This window comes from Geotrypetes seraphini, chromosome 1 (genome assembly GCF_902459505.1).
Source record: "Geotrypetes seraphini chromosome 1, aGeoSer1.1, whole genome shotgun sequence".
Classification (NCBI taxonomy): domain Eukaryota; kingdom Metazoa; phylum Chordata; class Amphibia; order Gymnophiona; family Dermophiidae; genus Geotrypetes; species Geotrypetes seraphini.
Window position 1 is genome coordinate 265169689 of NC_047084.1, and position 25397 is coordinate 265195085.

At 44.1% G+C, this 25397-nt stretch overlaps 1 protein-coding gene and 1 long non-coding RNA gene across 3 annotated transcripts in view; one reads left to right on the forward strand and one right to left on the reverse strand.

The window, feature by feature from the left end:
• The window catches only part of LOC117363285, a 74773-nt gene that overhangs the window by 25899 nt on the left and 23477 nt on the right, over positions 1 to 25397 (forward strand). Inside the window, exon 2 of the long non-coding RNA XR_004540016.1 lies at positions 3388 to 3514. This is a non-coding gene — a long non-coding RNA (uncharacterized LOC117363285). The remainder of the gene's footprint in view (positions 1 to 3387; positions 3515 to 25397) is intronic.
• CFAP99 (cilia and flagella associated protein 99) overlaps positions 1 to 25397 on the reverse strand; it is a 210526-nt gene that overhangs the window by 12096 nt on the left and 173033 nt on the right. For both annotated transcript variants that reach the window (XM_033950677.1, XM_033950685.1), the window contains one exon: positions 1181 to 1355. In XM_033950677.1, the coding sequence (XP_033806568.1) occupies positions 1181 to 1355 (175 nt within the window). The remainder of the gene's footprint in view (positions 1 to 1180; positions 1356 to 25397) is intronic.

Consider the following 25397-nt stretch of genomic DNA (forward strand, 5'->3'; position numbering starts at 1 on the left):
AAGCAAAAAAGAACAGAGAAAAATTTAGCATCTAAACAGGAGCAAAGACAATAATAAAATATGGTACTGAAACAGGAATATAAACAGTGGTAAACTTTGACAACGGGCAGAATCCGGGTTGGATAAGGGGAGCTGAGAGTCTGGGGGCCCTCAGTGGACCTCGATAAGCCAAGGAGGGGGGAGGGCGGTGAGGTGAGGCAAAGAGGAGCCCAAGCGTGCTAGTACTGGCTTGCAGGGACTTCGGCAGCTCTTGGGTGGGCTGAGGGGGCAAAGTTTCAAGTGAAGAGCAGGAGCAGGTCCGCACCCTCCTGCACGAGTGGCGTCGGGTGGAGGAAGGAGGAACAAGATGGAGGAAGCTTCCTCCTTCCTCTGCCTTGGAGGCGCTGGAGCGGAGAAAAAGCTTTCGGCGGCCCGCAGTGGGCTGAAGAGAGGCCGGGTCACGCTGGCCTTTAGCAGCCCTCGGATGGGCTGGAAAAGAGCAGGCTCGCAAAGTCAGTAGGGCAGGGCAGATTCCTCCTGCTCGAGTGGCGTCGGGTGGAGGAAGGAGACTGCAAGAAAGCGCGCTATAAACTGCAATAAGCCATTTTGATAATCCACCACTAAAATGCCTGCAGGCTGAACCGTCTGCAACCAGTTTAGCGACTGCATTAAGGTTTTGAGAATCTGGTCCTTGGTTCCATCAGCCAAATCAGCCAACCTGCCTTCCTAGTCTTACACAGCTACAGCCTCGGAAACAGTGCTAAAGGCTGTCTCTCTGGCCAGTGGGACCTTTCCTGTGCTGTATTCCGCCTACAGGAAGTTGCATCAGTGCACTGGGATGCAGCAGAAGATGGCCAGAGAGGCAATCTTTTGTGCTGTCTTTAGATGTAGAAGACCCAATGGGTGGATAAGTAACTTGAGTGTAAGAGGTAGCCAGAACTCAGCACATGGAAGGGAGGGTTCAGCTGCAGATAGCCCTTACCATTGGGCAGTCTGGGCGTTTTGCCCCTGCTCTAGCTATACTTGTATTGCTGCTTACATCTCACTTTATAGGGCTTATGATCAGACTGCTCATTTTTGAAAGCTCTCATACAAACCTCCTCTACTTTATAATATATTCTATTTAAAAACAGAGTTCTGCTACTTCTCTTTCACATTCACTCCTTTAAAAATAGCACATAAATAGCACAAAATTTCTTACATTACGTGCACTCCAAGACCCCAGTGTATACATATGAGATGTCTGCTTTAAGATTTCTGCTTGTTTCTTGCGCTCCTGGGTTTTTTCTTCTAACTTTTTCTGTAGCTCTGCAACATGTTCATTTTTTGCAAGGATACTTTTAGTATATTCTGCTTTCATGTTCTTTTCTTCTTGCCTTTTGGGGAAAGAAACTTAGTACTTAGAATAGCATGGCTGTTTAAATTATATAGTATCATTGCAATATTGATATCGTTTTTTGCTGTAAGCTAAACATAACATAAGAGGTACCATGCTGGGACAAACTGAAGGTTCATCAAGCATAGTATCCTGTTTTTAACAGTGACCAATTCCCACTGGCAAGATCCCAAAAGAGTTTGATATTTATCCTAGAAATAAGCAGTGGATTTTCCCAAGTCCATCTTATTAATGGCATATGGACTTTTCTTTTAAACACATTCTCTGGCAATGAATTACAGAGTTTAATTACATATTAAGCAAAGAAATATTTTCTTTGGTTTATTTTAAACTTAGGGCTCCTTTTACTAAGCTGCGTTAGCGTTTTTAGCGCACGCATTTTAGCGCGCGCTAAACCCACGCTACACAGCTAAAAATAATGCCATCTCAATGCTGGTGTTAATGTCTAGTGCACGCGGCAATTTAGCGCACGATATTCCGTGTGTTAATGCCCTAATGCGGCTTAGTAAAAGGAGCCCTTAGTAGCTTCATTGCATGCCTCCTATTCTTAGTATTTTTGGAATGAGTAAACAAGTGATTCACGTCTACTCGTTCCATTCAGTATTTTGTAGATCTCTCATATCTCCCTGAGCTGTCTCTTCTCCAAGTTGAAGAGACCTAACCTACAAAAGTTAAATAGTTCAAAGTCTAATAGATGTTGGCACTGTAATCTTGAAGTAGGGACTTTAGATCATCTTTTGTTTTATTGTCCCTTTATCTTAGCCTTTTGGAACTCAATTTGGGATCAAGTAAATTGTTTATCAGAAAAGCATGTGGTATTATCTTATGATACAGTACTATTTGGTATGTCTATGAGGAAAAAGAGCCAAATATCACATAACAATAAACTTTTATTGATAATGACAGGAGTCGCCATTCAGCTTATCACAAGTAATTGGAAAAATTACAGTAGACTCAATTACAATTTCTGGTGGAACTCATTATGTCACATATATAAAATGGAAAGAGCAATAGCTATACAACAAGGAAGCTATAAGAAATTTAATAAAATTTGGGAGCCATTAACTTCTTATTGTAATGAGTAAACACCATTTTCTATTGTAATGTACACCGTCTAATGATTGGGGGGAAGGGGAGGTATATTTTACATTTTTCTTATTAGGGAAATAATAGAGGAATGATGGGAGGGGAGGGTGGTAATTTTATGTATTGTAAGATAAATCAGAAAGATTGTCAAGTGATATGTTTAATTGTATTGTTTTATTGTTTGTGCACTTGATGTAAGATTGAAAACGAATAAAGAATTTGAAAAAAAAAAAAAAAAAAAAGAGACTTAACCTCTTTAGTCTTTCTGTAGGGAAGTCATTCCATCCCCTTCATCATTTTCATTGCTCTTCTCTGTATCTTTTCTAATTTTGCAATATTTTTTTCAAGATGTGGTGACCAGAATTGCACACAGTATTTGAGATGTTGCACCATAGAGCGATAGAAAGGCGTTAAAACATTCTCATTTGTTTTCCATTCCTTTCCTAATAATTCTTAACATTGTTTTTGCTTTCCCAGCAGAGGGTTTCAGTTATCATCAATGACACCAAATTAATGAACCAAATTTATTTGGGATTACGCAAGCTATAAATGTTTGTGATTATGTAAGGGAACTAGGGAACTATGACCAGATGTAATAAGTGATTTCTCCTATTTTGTAGCTACTGAAAAAAGTGCATAATCATAACTGTCACTTTGATTTTAAATATTCATGTTCTAATTAACAGTACATCTCTTGATTGTAAACCGCCTAGAAGTTGCAAGATTATGGCGGTGTAGAAGAATAAAATTATTATTATTATTACATTCAGACTGAGTACAACTCAAACCATTTATGATCGTCTCTAGGAAAAGGTGACTGAATTATTGAATCCAAAATATTGAGACTGGTCACTTTGTTATGTTATGGGTCCAAAAATAGTCTGAAAAAGTTACATGTTTGAACTTCAACTTAATTTTTTTCACAGATGGTGTTGGCATTGTTGACAGTCACATTTGTCATGCAGTATGAAGACAGTTTTATAAAGTAATTTTCACATGTATGTGGCTGCAAACACTGATAAATGGCATCATAAAATACCAACTGGCATAAAAGTAAGCACTATGACATGATGGTGAGTATAGGGGTAATGTATGTGCAGAGTTCACAAGAACTTATGTAGATTATTATAATTCTAATTTGTGTTATGTGACTATACTAAGAATGGATATTTCTACTAGCTCAAAAATGGGTGTAGGTGTCCATGCCTGCAGGTAGGCATAATTTCTGTTGCTTACAGTAGTAGATTTTTTTATTTTATTCTATAAAGTGGGCACAGGACACCTAACATTTATGTGACAATTACATGCATAAATGATTAGAATGGTGGCATACAGTTATATAGTCTGCCAATCTGCAGTAACTATTCTTCCTCTTTCTAAGAAATCCCATGTGCCTATCCCACACTTTCTTGAATTCAGACACAATCTTTGTCACTACCACCTCTTCTGGGAGACTGTTCCATGCATCTAACACCCTTTCTGTAAAAAAGTATTTCCTCAGATTACTCTGGAGCCTATCACCTCTTAACTTCATCCTATGCCCTCTCATTCCAGAGTATCATTTCAAATGTAAGAGACTCGATTCATGCGCATTTACGCCACGTAGGTATTCAACGTCTCTATCATATCTCCCCTCTCCCGCCTTTCCTCCAAAATATATCCCATACACGTTATGACAAACACCACACACCATTTTAGTAACCTTCCTCTGGACCGACTACATCCTTTTTATCTTTTTGAAGGTGCGGCCTCCAGAATTGTACACAATATTCTAAATGAGGTCTCACCAGTCTTATACTGGGGCATCAATAGTTCCTTTTTCCTTCTGTCCATACCTCTTCCTATGCATTCTAGCATCCTTCGCCCTCACCTTTACAACCAGTTTGGCCATCTTAAGATCATCATATACAATCACACCCAAGTCCAGCTCTTCTGATGTGCACATAAGTTCTTCACCCCTTAAACTGTACCATTCCCTCGGGGTTCACAGCCCAAATGCATGACCTTGCATTTCTTAGCATTAAATTTTACCTGCAAAATTTCAGACCATTCTTCAAACTTCGCCAAGTCTTCCTTCATGTTGTTCACACCATCCAAGGTGTCTATTCTATTGCAGATTTTGCTATCATACGCAAAGAGGCAACTCTTACCCGACAGCCCTTCAGCAATATTGCTTATAAAAATGTTAAAAAGAACAGGCCCAAGAACAGAACCTTGAGGCACACCACTGGCAACATCCCTTTCCTGAGAGCGATCTCCATTGACCACTATTCACTATCGCGTTCCACTCAACCAGTTCTTGACCCAACCCGTCACTTTGTGACCCATCCCGAGGGCACTCAGTATGTGTATTAGATGCCTTTGTGGAATACTGTAAAAGGCTTTGCTAAAATCTAAATACTCCACATCTAGTGCACTCCCTCTATCCAATTCTCTGGTCACCCATTCAAAGAAATTGATCGGATATGTCTGACAAGACCCACCTCTCGTGAATCCATGTTGTCTCTGGTCCTGTAAGCCACCAGATTCCAGAAAAGCACAGTTACTTACCGTAACAGGTGTTAGCCAGTGACAGCAAGGGGCCACGGAGAGACAGTCAGGGAGGAACTGGAGGGGGAGAGGAAAAGGGGGCTGCTTTGGGGGGAGGGGTGTGCTGGGAGGCAGGCAGTTTTGCTTGGGGAGGAAGACAGAAGGGGGCCATGGAGAGGCAGTCAGGGAGGAACTGGAGGGGGAGAGGGAAAGGGGGCTGCTTTGGGGGGAGGGGTGTGCTGGGAGGCAGACAGCTTTGCTTGGGGGGGAGACAGAAGGGGGCCATGGAGAGACAGTCGGGGAGGAACTGGAGGGGGAGAGGGAAAGGGGGCTGCTTTGGGGGGAGGGGTGTGCTGGGAGGCAGACAGCTTTGCTTGGGGGGGAGACAGAAGGGGGGCTACGGAGAGACAGTCAGGGAGGAACTGGAGGGGGAGAGGGAAAGGGGGCTGCTTTGGGGGAGGGGTGTGCTGGGAGGCAGACAGCTTTGATTGTGGGGGGGGGGGGAGACAGAAGGGGGCCAGGGAGAGACAGGGAGGAACTGGAGGGGTAGAGGGAAAGGAGGCTGCTTTGGGGGGAAAGGTGTGCTGGGAGGCAGACAGCTTTGCTTGGGGGGAGGAAGACAGAAGGGGGGCTACGGAGAGAGACAGTCAGGGAGGAACTGGAGTGGGAAAGGGAAAGGGAGCTGCTTTCTAGCACCCATTAATGTAATGGGCTTAAACACTAGTTTATTTATATTCTGCATATCCTACAATTCTATGCCGATTATAAATTATTCAGGTACTCAAGCATTTTTCCCAAGCAATATAGGTATCAGGTAACATAAAAAAAAAATCATGAAAGTTACAATTAATTGAAAACTAGAAGGTTTTTTTTTTTAAATCTTTAAAGGTTTTTCCACCAGATGGCGTCATTGTAATATGGACAAAGTCTTGACGTGCTGACTGAGTAACACTGGATCTATCATTTAAATACTCTCTAACCCTTTGGGCTGAATTCAGAAATAGATTACAGTGTTTTCTTTTGATTCACATGATTTGTAACGTGTGTGGTTTGCATGCTTCTCTGCTTACTAGTTTCTCTCGCCCTCCCCCTTTACCTTTTTCTTTTGATGAATAATCAGTATTCTTTATTTCCCTATTCATAAGTTTAACTTTCATGATGTATTTATATCCCAGGACAAACAGGCAGCATATTCTCAACATATGGGTGACGTCATCCACGGAGCCCCGATGTGAACAGCTTCACAAGCAGACTTGCTTGTAGAACTTTTAGAAAGTTCGTGACTGTTGCACCGTGCATGCACGAGTGCCTTCCCGCCCAAGATAGGGCGCGCGTCTCCTCAGTTCTAAGTTTTCCACGGAGCTGAGAAGCCCTCGTTTCAAGGCTCTGTGCGAGAGTTAGTTCTACTCGTGCCTTTTCTCACCGCGGCTCGTGTTTTTTCTTTACAGGGTCGATGTGTTTATTTGCGCGTTTCATTTTAATTTTTTTTTAAAAGAAGTTTTGTTTGTTTTGTTTTTTTTGCTTGTATCATGGCGGGGCCTACTCTGTGGCTTCGGCCTGTGGGCTTTGATTTCATCGCGGCCATGTTCCATTCTATGTCCTGGCCGGTCACAGAGTTCAAGAAGTGTCGTCCGGAGTCGTGCACCCGCTGTGCTACACTTCAAAATCAAGCCCTTAAACGTCATCCAATTCAGATTGAAAAATTATTCGGGGGAATGGATCGGCCTTTACCTAAGGCCTTGACCCCCAACTCCGGGCCTGACCTCAACTCTAGCAAAGTCGTCTACGGGTCCAAAATCTTCAACCTCAACCTCGATTAAACCTTCCTCGATGGGGAAGTCTTCGGGGAAATCAGCTAAATCTTCCCCTGAGGCGCCATTATCCTTGGTGTCTTCATCAGATAAGATAGCTAAGCCAACCCCTAAGGACACGCCACCTTTAGAACCAGTGAGTCTTTGTGGCCCTCATGCGTTGGATCCATGAGGGTCATACAGGTTCTGCGTGTTACTTCCCACAGGGATGGGTTGAGCACTGGAGCCAGCCTTTTCAGTTTTTTAATTTACTTCACTACCAACCGGAACATGCTGTTCGCTCGGGGTGTCGCTCCACATTCCTGATCCCTTTCCGGAAGGCCTGGCAGTGGTGACGGCGCCAGCAGGGTCTCCCAATCGTGGTTTCTCCCTTCATGACCTTTGAGGGCAATTCGGGATTCCTACCTGGTTGGGGGAGGTCGATGTTCCGAGAATGGGCACAGCATGGCTGTCTCACTATGTCCCACCTATTGGCCTCATCAGAGGGCTTCTTTCCCTCATAGGTTTCTGTTTTCCTTTCTTCAGCTCCGTCATTATTGGGCAGCTACCCGACAGACTCATGCACGGGGCTGGGATGCGGGGACTCTGGACTGGATTTTCGAAGCTACTTCGCCTGCGCTCAATCGGCTGTCCCACTGGTATGGTACTTTGCGGCTCTCTACTTGAGTTTCTGGGATGGGTGTCCTGCGGGAGAGCTGGGAGGGGGATTTGGGTTGGAGTATTCCTGGGCCCCAGTTCCTGGATTGCTTCCGGACTCTTTATCTCATTTCTAAATCGGCTGATTATCAGGAGATGCAGTATAAAATTTTGCATAGGACCTATATTACTAGGCAGAGGGGGGCCCAGATAGGGCTATGGGCTAGCGATTTATGTAGTAAGTGTAAATGCAAGCCTGGTACATATCTTCACTCTTTTCTTGAGTGTATAGGGCTTACCATTTGGACGCGGCTCCTGGGCCTTCTCGAAACTGTTCTTCACAGCTCTGTCGAGTGGGATTACGGTACCCTCCTTCTGGGCTTTCAGGGGTCACTACATGCACAGGGTTTCTCTCCCCCACAATGTAGATTCCTTTACAATGCTGTTCTGGTGGCGAAAAAATTGATTTTGACCTACTGAGTCTCTGAGGACACTCCCCCGCCAGTCCAATGGCGGGCCAAACTGAGAAAGATGGCAAACTTTGAGATACGATCTTATGCTAAATCTAGTAGGCCGGACCTGAGGCACTATGTCGCTCTGTGGGAGGGTATGCTGGAGCTTCTCACACACTAATTTTCCTTCTCTGCGGGATGCCCTCTGCTTACCTGCCACTCTGGGGTTCTCTATATTTGTTGTTGTCTTCTTTTTTTATTTCTATACTTCCTACTTGCATTCCAAGGGGGTGGGGGTGGGGGTTGGGTTTGGCGGGGTAGGTGTGACTGGTTTGATTGTACGTGTGGCAGTTGGGTGAATGTTGAGTGTTTGTTGCGAAGGTTGGAGTGTCTGGTATGTTGTCCGGGTGTCTGTGCTTGTGGGAGTTTCTACAACAATAAAAAATTATGGCCGGGGGTTTAGTCTGGCTTTGTATTCACTGTGGGCCTCGGGGACAGGGACTGCTTGGTTTCCGTTTTTTCCTCATGTTGAGTATTGCCCTGACTCTTGTTGGCCTATCTCGTCTTGGGGAGGCTTGTTTTCCACTGCTTTCCTCATTCCTTGTGTTCCTTTTGTATTGAGCCTGTTATTTTGATGATTGTACTTGCATGTCTGGACCGATTGCCATTTTCAATAAACAAATATTAAAAAAAAAAAAGAACCAGCGAGCCTGAGATTATTCAGGAAATGTGTCTTGAAATCGAGGCAACACTCTTCCTCGAGGTCGTCTTCCTTGGAGTCCATAGCCACACCAATAGTACCAGATCCAGTGGTCTCCGTGCTGGCTTTGCAGAGTATGTTGGAAGTTATTCTGCATCAGGAGTTTGGTAACATGTTTGCCAAATTAACTCCTGCCTCAACCCTGCAGTCCAGCCTGAGCACTCAGCAGTAATACAAGGAGTCGAGTCATTGAGAGTGCCTCCAGCAAAAATAACACACACTATACAAGGAGTCGAATCCTTAAGAGTGCCTCGAGATCAATCTATACACTCTATTCAAGGAGTTGAGTCTTTGCAAGTACCTCGAGATACATCTGCACAAGGAGTTAATCCTTATCAGTGTTTTGACTTCGATCTCCAACTTCCAGCCCTACCTCTATGCATAAGGCTTTGCCTTCTTCGAGGCACAGGGTGAGGACTCCTCGGCATTCTTCATTGAGACTGGTTTCGAGGCTGGATTTGAGTTCACCACCTCGTTTTCCGAGGCACAGTTCATCTCCATACATCTCTCGAGACATTCATCAAGGCCCAGGTCTTCTTCTCGAGACAGACCTCATTTCTCGAGGCATTGAGACTCCTCGAGGCAACCAGCTGCAGAATTATAGCATTCTCGTCAGTCGAGTTCTTCTCCTGCGAGGTTTTCTTCACCAGCTGGTTCTTCCAAATGGAAATGTTCCGCTTCTCTGTCTCACTCCAGAAGCGGTCTTTTCTTGGCTTCTTTGCCTATGGATTCAGACCTCAGGTATCAATATTCCAAAGAGGCTTCACCTTCTTTCTCGGCCATGCAAGGTACTATGAGGGGCTCTTGTTCACCTTCACCTCAACAGCACCATCCCTCTTCTTCTTCAGTGTCCTTTGCCAAATTTCTATGCCAAATTAGTAAAGACCTTAACATCACTTTGGAGTCTGATTCAAAATACTCTAAGGAGTATTTGGAAGAACCTAAACCTCCTAGGGATTCATTAAAATTACCAATGAATGGCATTCTCACTCAAACTTAGAAAAGAAATCTTGATACACCATATTCTGTTCCTGATGTCCCAGCAAAACTGGAATCTCGATATAAAATGATCCACTGTAAGGGATTTGAAAAGTCTCAACTATCCTATCGATCCCTTCTCATTGAGTCTTCATTGAAAAGAACCAATCTGGCTAAGGTCTATGCCACAGTCCCACCTGGCCGAGAGGGAAGGACCACGGACAAGTTTGGCCGTCGGCTGTATCAAAATTCTATGATGACAAATAGAATTTTAAACTACAACTTTGTTTTTACATCATATCTCAAATATTGGGTCAATGCTATGCCCAGTTTCTTCAAGTACATCCCAGAACATCGCCTGACAGAGTTCCAGCTTATGCATTCCACTCTAGGTCAACTTTGCATGCATATGGTCCAGGCTGCATATGACGCTTATGAGATGTCCTCCAGGGTCACTGCTTTCTCAGTGGCAATGCACCACCTAGCCTGGCTCCGCATCGTGGATATGGACCCGAATCTACAAGATCGCCTGGCCAATTTCCCATGCCAGGGCAATGAGTTGTTTGATGACTCTATTGAGGTAGCTACAAAGTGCATATGTGAGCATGAGAAGTCGTTTGCCTCCATCATCAGACCGAAGCCGAAGCCTTCCATCTCTAAGGATTATAGGGCTCCTCCATCGTACCAGAGGCATTATCTTCAGAAGGTAACACCTTATTCAAGGCCGCCTCCTAAGAAACCACAGCAGCAGCAACGGCAGCGTAAACCTCAGACTCCTGCTGTACCCAAGGCCTCTCAGTCTTTTTGAGCATCTAACACAGAGCATAACCTCAATTGTTCTGCCTCTGTCCCCTCTTTTTCCCATAGGGGGGTCATCTCCATCATTTTTATCAAAGATGGGAACTCATTATATCCAACCTCTGGATCCTCACAGTCATCAGGGAAGGTTACTCTCTTCACTTCATTCAGGTTCTACCAGATCTTCCCCCAAGAGAGTATCCTTCCAATCCATCCCAGACCACCCTTCTTCTTCAGGAAGTTCAAGCTCTGCTTTGTCTCCGTGCCATCGAGGAGGTTCCTTTGGAATAGCATAGCACGGGGTTTTACTCCCATTACTTTCTTGTCCCGAAGAAGACGGGGGATCTGCGACCTATCCTGGATCTCAGAGCTCTCAACAAATTTCTTGTCAGAGAAAAATTTTGGATGCTGTCTCTAGCATCCTTGTATCCCCTTCTAGATCACAACGATTGATTATGCTCTTTGGATCTCAAAGAGGCTTACACTCACATTCCCATTCACCCAGCCTCAGATTTCGGATGGAAAATCATCATTTTCAGTACAGAGTGCTGCCTTTCGGCCTGGCATCATCTCCCAGGGTTTTCACCAAAGTGCCTAGTTGTGGTGGCAGCAGCTCTGCGCAGCCATGGTCTCCAGGTTTTTCCCTACTTGGACGGCTGGCTCAACAAAGATGCAATATCTCAGGGGGTTACTGTAGCGACCCAAATGATTATTTGGTTCCTCCAACAATTGGGGGTCGAAATCAACTTTCTAAAATCCCAGCTATAGCCCTCTCAAAGCCTACAGTTCATTGGAGCTGTACTGGACACTGTGCACCTCGGAACATTCCTTCCGTAACAATGTCAGGATGCTCTCATTCACCTTTGCCTCAAAGTGTCATCCCTCACTTCACTCTCAGCGAGACACATGATGGTTCTACTAGGTCACATGGCCTCTACAGTTTACATGACTCCTTTTGCCAGACTTCACCTCAGAATTCCTCAGTGGATCCTGGCATCTCAGTTGGCGCAGGTTTCCAATCCACTCTCTCAGCACATTACAGTGACTCCTTCGTTCAAACAATCTCTCCACTGGTGGATGCCCTCTTCCAATCTCTCCAGAGGTTTACTGTTTCAAACACCCCTTCATCAGAAGGTCCTCACCATAGATTCCTCAACCTACACTTGTGGGACTCATCTCGATGGTCTCTGTACTCAAGGTCATTGGTCCAGCACATCGTAGTAGCCACATAAATCTGTTGGAACTCAGAGCGATCTTCAACGCTCTCAAAGCTTTTCAACATCTTCTACACAATCAAATAGTGCTCATTCGTACAGACAATCAAGTCGCCATGTACTATGTCAACAAACAGGGAGGAACAGGATCCCTCCCTCTCTCTGGAGGGGGGTGCTCGCAAATCAAGTCAACACTCGGTTTGCGAGACAAGTTTTGCGAGAATGTTTTGTTCGTCTTGCAAAACACTCGCAAACCGGGTTACTCACAAACCGAGGTTTGACTGTATATTGTGTGTATATATGAAAAATGAATGGAAAAAATGGTGTTACAATTAGTACTATTATGGGGGTGGGGTCTGGGGCGGAGATTGAGTGGAGATGGCACAACTTAGCCCAGTGTTTTTCAACTGCCGATCCACAAAATAATTATTTTATTTCTGCCGGACCATAGGTGTCAAAAGGTTGAAGAACACTGGTCTTAGGAACTGAGACACCGCTCCTCTATCCGTCTCCAGGCGGGATCGCTTACATGCAGATACGCCCACATACATTTATTTGTAATTAGAAATAAATATTTCACAATATATAATTACAAATTGTTTTTGTGATTAATCACTATGCTTTAATTATGTTCAATTTGTAACAATGAAAATACATCCTGCATATCAGATATTTACATTACGATTCATAATAGTAGCAGAATTTCAGTTATGAATAGCAATGAAAATAATTTTATGGTTGGGGGTTACCACAACATGAGGAACTGTATTAAAAGGTCACAGCATTAGGAAGGTTGAGAACCACTACTCTAAAGGCTACACTATTGCCTAACTGATTTTTCTGAGCTAAAAGAGAACTACAATGATATAACCTACTGAAACCCATGTTTACCTTTCCCAAGTTTGAATGCCAGGCAAGATATTCCAATGGATGCTTTTTCTCCTTAGCCGAGCAGATCCTTCCTCAGTATTTTGTCAGATGTGGGGAACAGGATGGGTTTCCAGATCTGGTGAGAGGGTTTGGGGGGTTTGGTATTTCAGGTTTGTGCAGACTGTCCTTGTTAAGATCACTGGAGAAATGTGAAGGGTCATTTAAGAGTAGTACAGTATAAGAGTAATTTGAGCCTAGGGGTGGGTGGGCAGAGGCAGACATTACACAGGTTTGCTGTGAAAACTATTTTTAATGCTGAGCCTCTACAACTTCTCTCTTAGAACCAGGCTGAGGGTTAGGCACTAAGCCAGCATTCCTCCCCTCAAGGGACACCTGTGGAGTCTGATCAAATCTAATCTAATCCTTAGGTTTGTATACCGCATCATCTCCACGTTCGTAGAGCTCAACGCGGTTTACAGTAGGAGAAATAGGAAGGAACTACAACAGAGGGTTAGAGGTAGAAGTGTGAAAAAAATTTAGAGGACTTGGGATGCCAAGATATAAGAGTTTCCTTGATTCCTAAGTTGGAGGGAGACTTACATTTTTTGAGAAAAGCCAGGTTTTCAGATGTTTGCGGAAAACTTGGAGAGAGCTCAAGTTCCGAAGAGGGGAGATAAGGTTGTTCCAGAGCTCAGTGATTTTGAAGTGGAGGGAGGTCCCTAGCTTTCCTGTGTGGGAAATGCCTTTTAGCGAGGGGAAGGATAGTTTTAATTTGTGGGAGGATCTGGTGGTATTAGGGTTTGAGGAATTCCAAGAAAGAGGGATAAAGGGAGAGAGGATACCATATAGGATTTTGAAAGTTAAACAGGCGCATTTATAGTGGACCCTGGCGATTATCGGAAGCCAGTGGAGCTTGGCCAGGAGCGGGGAGACATGGTCAAATTTACTTTTAGCGAAGATGAGCTTGGCCGCGGCATTCTGAATCCGTTGGAGTCTGTGGAGGTTTTTCTTAGTTAGGCTTAAGTAGATAGAGTTGCAATTGTCCAATCTGGAGAGGATGATGGATTGGACAAGGAGGGTAAAATGTTTTTGATGGAAGCAGGATCTAACTTTCCTCAGCATGTGAAGGCTGAAAAAGCATTTTTTTACCAAGGATTGGAAGTGGTCATTGAAGGACAGTGTGGAATCAATGATGATGCCCAAGACCTTGCTCGAGAACTCACAAGCTGCAGAGAGGAGCCAGAGGGTAGTGGGATGGAGGTGGGTAGGTGATCTAGTTTTGGACTGAGCCAAAGAAGTCTTGTTTTGGACTCATTCAATTTCATTTGCACAGTGTGGGCCCAGGATTGTAGGTTCATTATACAAGAGGATATGTTCTTAGACATGTCGGTGAGGTTCGAATCGGTCTCGAGGAGGACGAGGATGTCGTCTGCATAAGTGTAAATTGTTTCAAGGGGGGATAGGTGGAGGAGTTTTAGGGAGGACATATAGATGTTGAAAAGGATAGGGAATAGTGGAGAGCCTTGCGGGACTCCACAATTCGGTTTCCAGGGGGAGGATGAGGTGCCATTCATGTTAACAATGTAAGAACGAGAGCGGAGGAATTTAGAGAACCAACCTAGGACTGTGGAGTTGATACCTATTTCAGAGAGTTGGTAAACAAGAATATCATGGTGAACAACGTCGAAAGCAGCGGAAAGGTCAAACTGTAGGAGGACGGCGAACTTGTTTTGAGAGTGAAGTTGTTGAACCCTTGAAATCAGGGAAGTCAGTAGGGATTCGGTGCTGAAGTTAGGACAAAAGCCATATTGATAGGGTAAAAGAATAGAGAATCTCTCTAAGTATGATGAGAGTTGGGAAGAAATGATGGACTCTAGCATCTTGGTTAGGAGAGGGATATTTGCAATTGGGCGATAGCTGGATGGTATGGAAGGGTCAAGGTCAGATTTTTTCAGTAGTGGGGTCAAGGCGACATGACCCATTTCTGGGAAGAAATGGCCCGACTGAAGGGCGGAGTTTATGAGAATGGTGATAGAAGAAATAGCCTGAGCGGGAATGTTCTCGTATAGGTAGGAGGGGAATGGGTCCAAGGAGCAATTACAGGATTTCAGTTTGAGGCAGAGATTGAGGACCAGGGATTCAGATACGCGCTCAAAGGTGGTCCAGGGTCTGTCAGCTGGGATAGGGTTGGAGACCATTAAGGTGGGAGTGGAATCGGTGGGCACTAGGGAGTTGTAAGAGACTGAAGGAGGGAAAGAGCATCTCAAGGAAGAAACCTTATCATTGAAGAATTTTGCTAGAACATCGGCTCATATCTCCCCTCGGCCTTCTCTGTCAAATCTAGAGAAGCGAGAAATTCCCTCGGCACCATGGATGCAATAACTGACCTTTCTGTTTCCATGCAAAAGCACGGTATCTCAAGGGCAGCATTGACTGACTTTAGATCCAGAATCAGCTTCCAGTCTTCTGAGTCTCTTTTGGGCACAAGCTCGACTCTATAACCGGAACATCTTGTATTGCTGCTAGATCTAGCGGACTGACTGCTTTCTCTGGCTTTCCCACTCAAGAATCCACAAAGCTTGAGCTTGTACCCCTACTGAATAATTTCTAGTATCCAGAGGTTTGATGTGATCCTCGCTCATGCTCCCCAAAATGCCTTTTATCCTTGGAGGTATGCTATGGGGTGAGATCCTGAGGACTGGGGATGCTTAGCACCCCCAAAATCTCTGTCTCAAGCCTCAGAATGATCTCTGGACCCAAGGTCTTCCCGAGTACTGGCGAAAGCACCTAAAGCCATGAAAATTACCTTCACCTGATCCCTTAGGGGCCCTTGGCTAGTTGTCTGACAAAGACATTGGTTTACAATCCTGCACGCTGGTCATCAGATCGTCAAGCCCCTTACTAAAGAGCAATTGACCCTTAAAAGGCAATTTGCTCAGAGTAGCCTTACAGGATGAATCTTCAGCCCACTGTCTGATCGAAAATATTCTATAGTTGGAAATCGTATATATGCAGAAACTTCGCTCATGACCCTAAACAGATCATACAGAGTAAATGCCACATAATCCACTCTTGATATAAGAAACTGGGGATCCGCATCTGCTCCTGGAACATGATGTAACTTCAAGTGACAAGCATGTGCGAAATATGACACCACTGCTGCTGCTGCTGCCTTCAACCCCCAACTCTGCAGCCTCAAATTATCTCTTAAGGAGAAAATCCAGCCTGCAGTCATGTGCATCTTTCAACACCCCTCCTCCTTCACTGGGAGGGAGATATGCTTGGTAATCTGCAAATATGCATTTTAGAAAATTTATCAAAAGCTATTGTTTGTAAGATTTTTAGGAAACTAATTATTACAATGGTCATTTTGTAGATCACTATTGTACAGTTTCTTGGTCTTGTAAACTGCATCGATCTGAGAGGTTTTGCGGTCTAGAAATGCAATGTAATATAATCTACCTTTTGGCAAAAGCTGGTGAAAATCGATGTCCATTGGGTAAAGTTTTTGACATGCCCTTAACCACCCAAGGGGGCCCTCCAGGATGTCCCGATGGTCTGTCAGCATCTTAGTTATGTTCGGATGGGAGGGAAAGCATGTAGTCTAGAGGTCTGCACGGGGATCGCGGATTCCCCCCTAACCCACGGGACCCCAATGGGGACCCCACTGGCCCACGGGACTCCCACAGGGACCCCACTCTGGCCCAAGGGACTCCCACGAGAATGGAAGGCTTTGGAAGCAGGATTCGTCCATATAAAGCCGAACTACTAAATGAGTACTTCTGCTCAGTCTTTACCTGCGAGGGGCCAGGGTCCGGCACACAGTTGAAGGAGAAGCACAACTCGGGAGACCCGTTCCTGAACCACAAGTTTACACCCAGTGATGTCTACAGCGAGCTATCAAAACTCAAGGTGAACAAGGCTATGGGACCGGACAATCTGCACCCCAGGGTGCTCAGAGAGCTGTGTGATGTCCTAGCGGAACCATTAGCCGTACTCTTCAACCTCTCCCTGAGTACGGGAAAAGTCCCTTTGGACTGGAAAACAGCTAACGTCGTTCCTCTGCACAAAAAAGGTTGCAGGGCAGAGGCTGAGAATTACAGACCAGTGAGTCTCACTTCAATTGTGAGTAAGCTCATGGAAACACTAATCAAACGTGAATTAGACACTATCCTGAATGAGGAGAATCTACGTAACCCCCACCAACACGGTTTCACCAAGGGTAGGTCATGCCAATCCAATCTTATCAGCTTCTTTGACTGGGTAACTAGAAAGCTGGACCAGGGAGAGTCCCTGGACGTCGTGTATTTGGACTTCAGTAAAGCTTTCGACAGCGTCCCCCATCGTAGATTATTGAACAAAATGAAATCGATGGGATTAGGTGCAACACTAACTCAATGGGTCACTGACTGGCTAAGTGGTAGACTTCAGAGAGTGTTGGTTAACGGTGCCCTCTCCAAAACGTTGAGGGTGTCCAGTGGAGTGCCGCAGGGTTCGGTCCTGGGACCGATCCTTTTCAATATATTCATAGGAGACCTGACCCAGGGGCTTCAAGGTAAGTTAGCATTGTTTGCCGACGACGCCAAACTATGTAACACTGTAAGTAAAAATGATTTGTCCGACAGCATGAAGCAAGACCTGCTTTTACTGGAACATTGGTCCACGACCTGGCAGCTGGGCTTCAACGCGAAAAATGCAAGATCATGCACCTTGGCAACAATAATCCGTGCAGAACATACACACTGAACGGCGAGACCTTGGCTAGGACGGCAGCAGAGCGGGACTTAAGGGTGGTCATTAGTAAAGACATGAAAACAGCCATCCAAGTGGAAAAGGCTACATCCAAGGCTAGACAAATGCTGGGTTGTATCCATAGAAGCTTTGTTAGCCGGAAGCCGGAGGTCATAATGCCATTGTACAGAACCATGGTGAGACCTCATCTGGAGTACTGTGTGCAATTCTGGAGGCCACACTACCGTAAGGACATACTGAGAGTTGAGTCGGTTCAGCGCATGGCCACTAGGATGATCTTGGGGCTTAAGGATTTCTCATACGAGGACAGGCTGCACAGATTGCGGCTATACTCTCTCGAAGAGTGTAGGGAGAGGGGAGACATGATTGAGACATTTAAGTACATCACTGGCCGCATAGAGATGGAAGACAACATTTTCTCTTTCAAGGGTCCGTCTGCCACAAGAGGACATCCGCTGAGAATCAGGGGCGGGAAATTTCATTGGGATACCAGGAAGTACTTCTTCACAGAAAGAGTGGTAGACCATTGGAACAAACTCCCAGAGCAGGTGATCGCAGCCAGCAGCATACAAGATTTTAAGAATAAATGGGATGCACACGTTGGATCTTTACGAGGGCGGTATAGAGGTGATACCACCTGTGAGCGACCCCTTAGGAGTGGTTAGGGGAGGGTTAATGGAGTGGGCAGACTTGATGGGCTATGGCCCTTTTCTGCCGTCATCTTCTATGTTTCTATAATATAATGGACATGTCAGTCTTAGTAAAAGAGGGGGTTTATAAGTTAATTACCTGAACAGAAAACAAAAAAAAGGGTTCCACCAAAGAGATTCCACAAGGAAAACAGTAGCGCAAACACAAAAGAAACTGTGGAATTGATGATCCTGTCAGAAGTAATTGCTGCTTTTTATGGGGATGGGTGGGGATGGAGAGGATCCGGGTGGGGACGGAGAGGATCCTGGTGGGGACGGAGAGGATCCTGGTGGGGATGGGTGGGATTTCTGTCCCCGCGCAACTCTCTAATGTAGTCCAAGCCTTAGTGCTGCTCATAAGCATGCACTAGCTAGTAGAGGTTTGTGAAGGCTCTATCTTTAATTCCTGGGGAGACTCAGTAATAATCTCCAAAAGTGCTGTGAGCTTAAACAGCCTGTGCACAGTCGGGTCCTCTCCGAGATCCAGGGCTACCACCTGGTCAGGACCTGGCTCTCTTAGGCGCAATTCGGACTCCACTAGTCCTGAGTCCTTAGACTGGGAAAGTAAAGGCATGGATATAGACTCTACTTCATCTCAGTCCTCTTATGACTATACCTACGTATCTTGTGCATGGCTCTGCTGTGGGGAAACTGCATTCTTAGAGGGGGGAATCCCTGGTGCTACCATTGCCGTGACCCCCAAGTCACTGCACCCTCTGTAATTTAAGAATGCTTTGTACATCATACTTATAAATTCTGGAGCATAAGCTAGACCGGGACACCCAGAGGGCCCTTTCAGGTGCTCCTGTTTTCCACTCTAGGGTTTAAAGGCAGCTATGCATCTGCTCTTCACCTGGGATGCACATTCACCATTTCCCTGCCCCAGCCAGGATTTCTGACCAGGAACTCAAGCCATCTGGGACTTCTTACCACCAGAGGGACTAAAGGAGGCTAAGCCAGTGGCTCCCACCTCTGTTCATGTGCCACGCGGCATGTGGGTCAGGGATGGTCCTCGGCCAGCCAGCCAGTAGGAATCTATCATTAGTATGGAAATCAACAGTGGAATGTTGATAGATAACAAGGCTGCAAGCATATATGATAGAAGAACCGGTTGAAAAGTCTTAAGATAAGTGCTGGTTCCTGTCTTTGCTAAAATTGTTGCCTTTAAGTACTACAATTTTATATCACTAAATTATTTAAAAAATAGTACGCATTAAGCTCGATGAAAGATACCATTTACCTGCCATAAGCTGATTTTAAAACTCTGTGAGTAATCAGTGCAGGCGTCTGAGAGTTTTTTTGCAAAGTGCATACATATTTTGAAGACAATTGTGTCTACAAGTCCTGTATTTTGCTGGTTGAAAAACGAGGAGGACTTTTTCCTTTATTTGTTGATTAATAAATCCTAGGTATCCTGGCCTGAGGAGTCCATCTGGATTGATTTTGAGTCAAATTGAGGTGTTTTGAGGCAGATAGAGGCTTTTTTATTTTCTAAAATCAGGAAATCAAGATGGCTACCGCGGAAGCAATTTTAGCACCTCCTGGAGCTAAATAAGGAGTCAAAAAACTCAGGGATTAGTATTTTAGAAGTGGGGAACCCTGTCCGTAGCCCCAGAAACCTTCAAAAATTACTTTTAAAGTACTGGCCCATGTGTTAGTTGTCAGTGCTGACCATTCCTAAACCTGCCTAAGTCACGCTCAGATGCCACCCACTCTCTCATTTGGCAGCTAATATGGCTTTTTAAACTGCATTTCTGCACTGGCTGTTTTTATTTAATGCAGAAGACTACACAGGCCTGTGCTAATGTCTACCATTCATTAGTAAAAGGGCTCCTACGTTGAGATGCATAATTAAACTGTGTGTTTGACTGATATAGCTTTTTTATGTTCATGTGAAAATGTTACTGCAGTGAGTTCCTCTCACATTGTATATCTTTTGCATCAGATAAATGTTCTCATAAAAAATTGTTTTATTTATTTATGATTTACAACTATATTATTAAAATCCCAGAGGAATTAGCAGTTTTGGCAGCAAATGTTTTTTTTAAGTTCCTGATGTTTGGCCTGCCAAATTTACTGTAAATGTATCTGGTTATAGCTGATTGCTAAATAAACCTCTATAGGCTAGTTTCTTACTCTCTGCAATGTCCAGTTTTGATACTGTCTGTTCTTTTCTTGATTAATGTGTGTGGGCTCTGATTCAGAGAAGCTTTTAAATTCTCTGGTTATTGATCTTTCATCTGATGATATTTTGGTTGGGTTATGCAGTTATATTTGACTCATTTAGCATTTTGTATCTGAAAATGTTACTAATCTGGGTTCTTCTCATATAGGCATCCTTGAATCAGACATCAAATGGCTTATAAACAGACATAATAGGCATTGCAGAGACTTGGCAGAAAGAGGATAACCAATAAGACACTGTAATACCAGGGTATAAATTATATTGAAATATTAAGACAGATCAAATTAGGAGAGGTGTGGCATTAACTCCGTGCCATTGCTAATGTATAGGGAGGAAACCATAGTGAAGCTGACGACAAAAGAACTTTGACAAAGTCAAGAATGGCTTCTTGTTCTGAATTCACAAAGCTTTATTGATGCAGGCCTATGTTTTGGCCTATGTTGTAACATAGTAAATGACAGCAGATAAAGACTTGAACAGTCTGTCCAGTCTGCCAAATAGTCATATTCATGGCTAAATTGTCTTTTTTTCTTTAATATTTCTGGGCAATAGACCATAGAAATCCACCTGGTACTGTTTAGATTCCCACTGCTAGAGTTGCCATTGAAACTCACTCAAGCCTATCCTAACCATCCTGTCTCTGGAGCTTCCATCAAAACCCTCCTGAGCTCATCCTAAATCAAATCACCTTATATGGGACATTAACCATGCAGGATTGCCCAAGACCAGCCTTTGTTTTATACCATTCATTTTCTAATTAGAGATCCTCTATGTTCATCTCATGCTTTTTATAATTCCTTCACCATTTTCATCTCCATCACCTCCCTCGGGAGGGCATTTCGGGCATCCATCAACTTCTCCATTAAAAAGAATCTCCTAACATTACTCCTGTCTGTCACCCTGCAACTTCAATTCATGTCCTCTACTGTAGTTTTACCATTTTCCTTTCTCTGGAAAAGATTTGTTTCTATTAATACCTTTCAAGTATTTAAATGTCTGTATCAAGTATTTAAATGTCTGTCACTGCTCTCTTCTAGAGGAGGTCAGGTCTTCCAGTCTTTTCTTGTACATCTTTTGGCACAAGCTGCATACCATTTTTGTCACTTTTTTCTGGACCACTTCAAGTCTTTTTATATCCTTAACCAGATACGGCCTCCAAATCTGAACACAGTACTCCAGGTGGTGCCTCACCAATGACCTGTACAGGGGCATCAACAATACCTTTCTTCTGCTGATTATTCTTCTCTATTCAGCCCAACATCCTTCTGGCTATAGCCACCATCTTGTCACACTGTTTCGTCGCCTTCAGATCCTCAGACATTATCACCCCAGCCGTGCATATCAGTCTCTCACCTCTTAGCACATATTGTTCCCTCAGATTTCTACTCCCTTAGTGCATCACTGTGCTCTTCGTATTGAATTTTAGTTGCCAAACATTAGACCATTCTTCTAACTTTTGCAGATCCTTTTCATGTTTTCCATTCCCTTCGGTGTGTCCAATCCATTACAAATCTTGGTATCATCTGCAAAAAGGCAAACCTTACCTTCTAACCCTTCGGCAATGTCGCTCACAGATATTTTGAACAGAATTGGCCCAACACTGGTCCTTGTGGCACTCCATTACTCACCTTTCCTTCCTCTGAGTGAATTCTATTTACCACCACCCTCTGGCTTCTGTCAGTCAACCAGTTTCTAATTCTGTCCATCAAATTTATTCAAGAGCCTCCTATGTAGAACCGTGTCAAAGGCTGTGCTGAAATCTAAGTAAATTACATCTAGCTAGGATTACCATACAGCTCTGGAAAAAAGAAGACGGATTGAGATATCTGTGTTTTACTTCCATTAAAAGCAATGGAAATAAACCCATCTCAATCCGTCCTTCTTTTTTCTGGAGCCATATGGTAACCCTACATGTAGTGCACGACCTCGATCCAATTCTCTGGTCACCCAGCCAAAGAATTCAATCAGATTTGTTTGGCACAATTTACCTTTAGTAAAGCCATGTTGCTTCGAATCTTGTAACCCATTGGATTCTAGGAAGTTCACAATCATTTCCTTCAACAATGCTTCCATTATTTGTCCAATAACCGAATTGAAGTTTACTGGCCTGTAGTTTCCTGCTGTGATCGCTTTTGTGAAGAGGGACCAAATCCGCTCTTCTCCAATCCCATGGAACCTCTCCCGTCTCCAAAGATTTATTGAACAAATCTTTAAGAGGACCAGTCAGAACCTCTCAGAGCTCCCTCAATATCCTGGATGGATGCCATTTGGTCCCACCTTCAATTTTTCAAGTTTTTCATAAACACTTTCTTGCATAAACGGTGCAGTATCCACTCCATCCTCTTGTGTAACTTTGCCAGCCAAACATGGTCCTATTTTCTTCTATGAACATAGAGCAGAAGTATTTGTATACGATGTTAGTGTTTCCTCATCAGTCTCCCCATAGTGGTTTGTAGCTTCTTTCAGTCTCGCAGTTCCATTTTCTTGTCTTCCTCCTTTCACTAATGTACCTAAAAAATCATCCTTTTTTACATTTCTAGCCATTTGCTCTTCTGCTTGCACTTTTGCCAGATGTATCTCTCTCTTAGCTTCTTTCAGTTTCATCCAGTATTCCTTTCTTTGCTCCTCGAGTTTTGTTTTTTTTTGTATTTCACAAATGCCAACTCATTTGCCTTTATTTTGCCTTTATCACATCTTTGGAAAACTATATCATTTTTCTCTTGCTTTTGTTTATTTTCCTTACATAAAGATTAGTGGCCAATTTATTGCTCCCTTCCAGCTTGGACTACTGTTTATCCACTTCTCTTATATACTCCGATCCTATTAGCAATTTCTTCAGGTACTCCCTCATTTTACTAAAGTCAACACATTTGAAATCCAAGACTTTGAGTTTTGTGTGGCTGTCCTGAACAATCCTGAAAAACAATGCAGTTTTGTTGGAATATATCCTTGTAGATCTACTCAGTCTCACTAGAATATATCTTTGCAGATTTGTTTTCAAGACAAATGCCGCTCTGTTTTAAAACACAGCAAAGCATGGAGAGAGAGCCATTTTGAAACTTGATGATGTGAGGAGTGGGATAATAAGAAGATTTTTAATCACTGATGCAGCTTATGCTGTAAGCAAAACAGGACTGCTTCTATCTAACTTCCTTTCTGTCAACCCTTGTCCCTTTGCCACACTTAACTCCCTCCTCAAAGTGCCCCCACTTCCGACCCCTCCTCTCTCTCCTCAGATTATGGCTGATTACTTCCATGATATGGTCCGCAAGATCGCCCTTGAGTTCACTTCAAAGTCACATCCTTCTCCCCTACCTACCATCCACTCTCCTGCACTTCAACCTCGCACCTCCCCTTCATCCTTCACCCAAACAGCTCAGGAAGCTTCTGTCTGGATCTGCCCGCTTGTCCCCCCATCAACTACTGCTGACTTTTCTGCCTTCTCTGTAATTACAGAGGAAGAAATTGCACAACTTCTGTTTTCAGCCAAGCCTACTGCATGCCCCTCAGACCCTATTCCTACCCCTGTACTTGACCCCATCTCACATACTGTTATCCCTCCCATATGCCATATTCTCAATCTATCTCTTTCCACTGCAACTGTCCCTGCTGCCTTCAAACATGCGGTGGTTAAGCCACTTCTCAAAAAACCCTCGCTGGACCCCTCCTGCTTGTCCAACTATCGCTCTGTCTCCCTTCTTCTGTTCCTATCCAAGATACTCGAGCGTGCTATTCTCCATCACTGCCTGGACTTCCTTTCAACTCAACAGATTCTTGATCCTCTACAATCTGGTTTTCGCCCCAACACTCCACAGAGACTGCCCTCACTAAAGTCTGCAGTGACTTGTTCATGGCCAGATCTAAGGGTCTTTATTCTATCCTTATCCTTCTTGACCTGTCTGCTGCCTTTGATACTGTAAATCACAGCTTACTCCTTGATATGCTGTTCTCGTTTGGATTCCATGATTCTGTCCTCTCCTGGTTTGCCTCCTACCTTTCCCAACGCACCTTTAGTGTATGTATTGGTGGGTCCTCTTCTGCTGCTACCCCGTTAGTGGTTGGTGTACCCCAGGTTCTGTCTTAGGACCTCTTCTCTCTCTGGACCTCTTCCCTTGGTGCCATGATCTCCCATGGTTTCCATTATCACCTTTATGCTGATGACTCCCAGCTCTACCTCTCTACACCTGAAATTTCACCTAAGTCTCTGCTTGTTTGGCTGACATTACTGCCTGGATGTCTTGCCGTCATCTGAAACTAAATATGTCCAAGACTGGGCTGCTCCTCTTTCCTCCTAAACCCTCTGCTCATCCTCCTCCTTTCTTCATCTCTATAAATAACATAGTCATTGTTCCAGTCTCCTCTGCTTGCAACCTTGGAGTCATCTTCGATTCTGACCTCTCATTTTCTACATACATCTAACAAGCTGCTAAGACCTGTCACTTCTATCTCTTCAATATTGCCAAAATTCACCCCTTCCTCTCTGAGCACACTGCCCGGACCCTTGTCCAAGCTCTCGTAACCTCACACTTAGATTATTGCAATCTACTCCTAACTGGTATCCCTCGGTGTCGCCTTTCCCCCTTTGCAATCTGTGCAAAACTGTGCTGCACAACTCATCTTCTACCAATCTCGCTATGCTCATGTCACCCCTCTTCTTAAGTCACTTCACTGGCTTCCTATCTGCCATCGCATACAGTTCAAGATCTTATTGCTGACCTACAAGTGTGTTCATTCTGCAGCCCCTCAATATCTCCCCTCGCTTCTCTCTCCTTATACACCTCCCAGAGAACTCTGTTCTTCAGATAAGTCACTCTTAACATTACCCTTCTCCTCCTCTGCCAATTCCAGACTTTGTTCCTTTCATTTAGCTGCCCCCTATGCCTGGAATAAATTACCCGAGTTTGTCCATCAGGCCCCTTCCCTTCCCTTGTTTAAAAGCAGACTGAAAACCCACCTTTTTGATACAGTTTTCAATCTTAACCCTATCCCTCTGCCCTCCAACCCAACCAACTGATTAACTGTTCCCCTTAACTGTATCCATGACATCTTGTTTGTCTGTCTTGCCTGTTTAGATTATAAGCTCTTTCAAGCAGGTACTGTTTCTTACTCTTTGTGACTCTTTATGGTGCTGCTTGCATCTGGTAGCACTATAGAAATAATTAATAGTAGTAGTAGTAAGCTGAGAAGTTTTTCAATGTTGAATTTTGAGTGATTAAGATAAGTGACATCTTCTCTTACAAACTGTTATCTGTCACAACACAC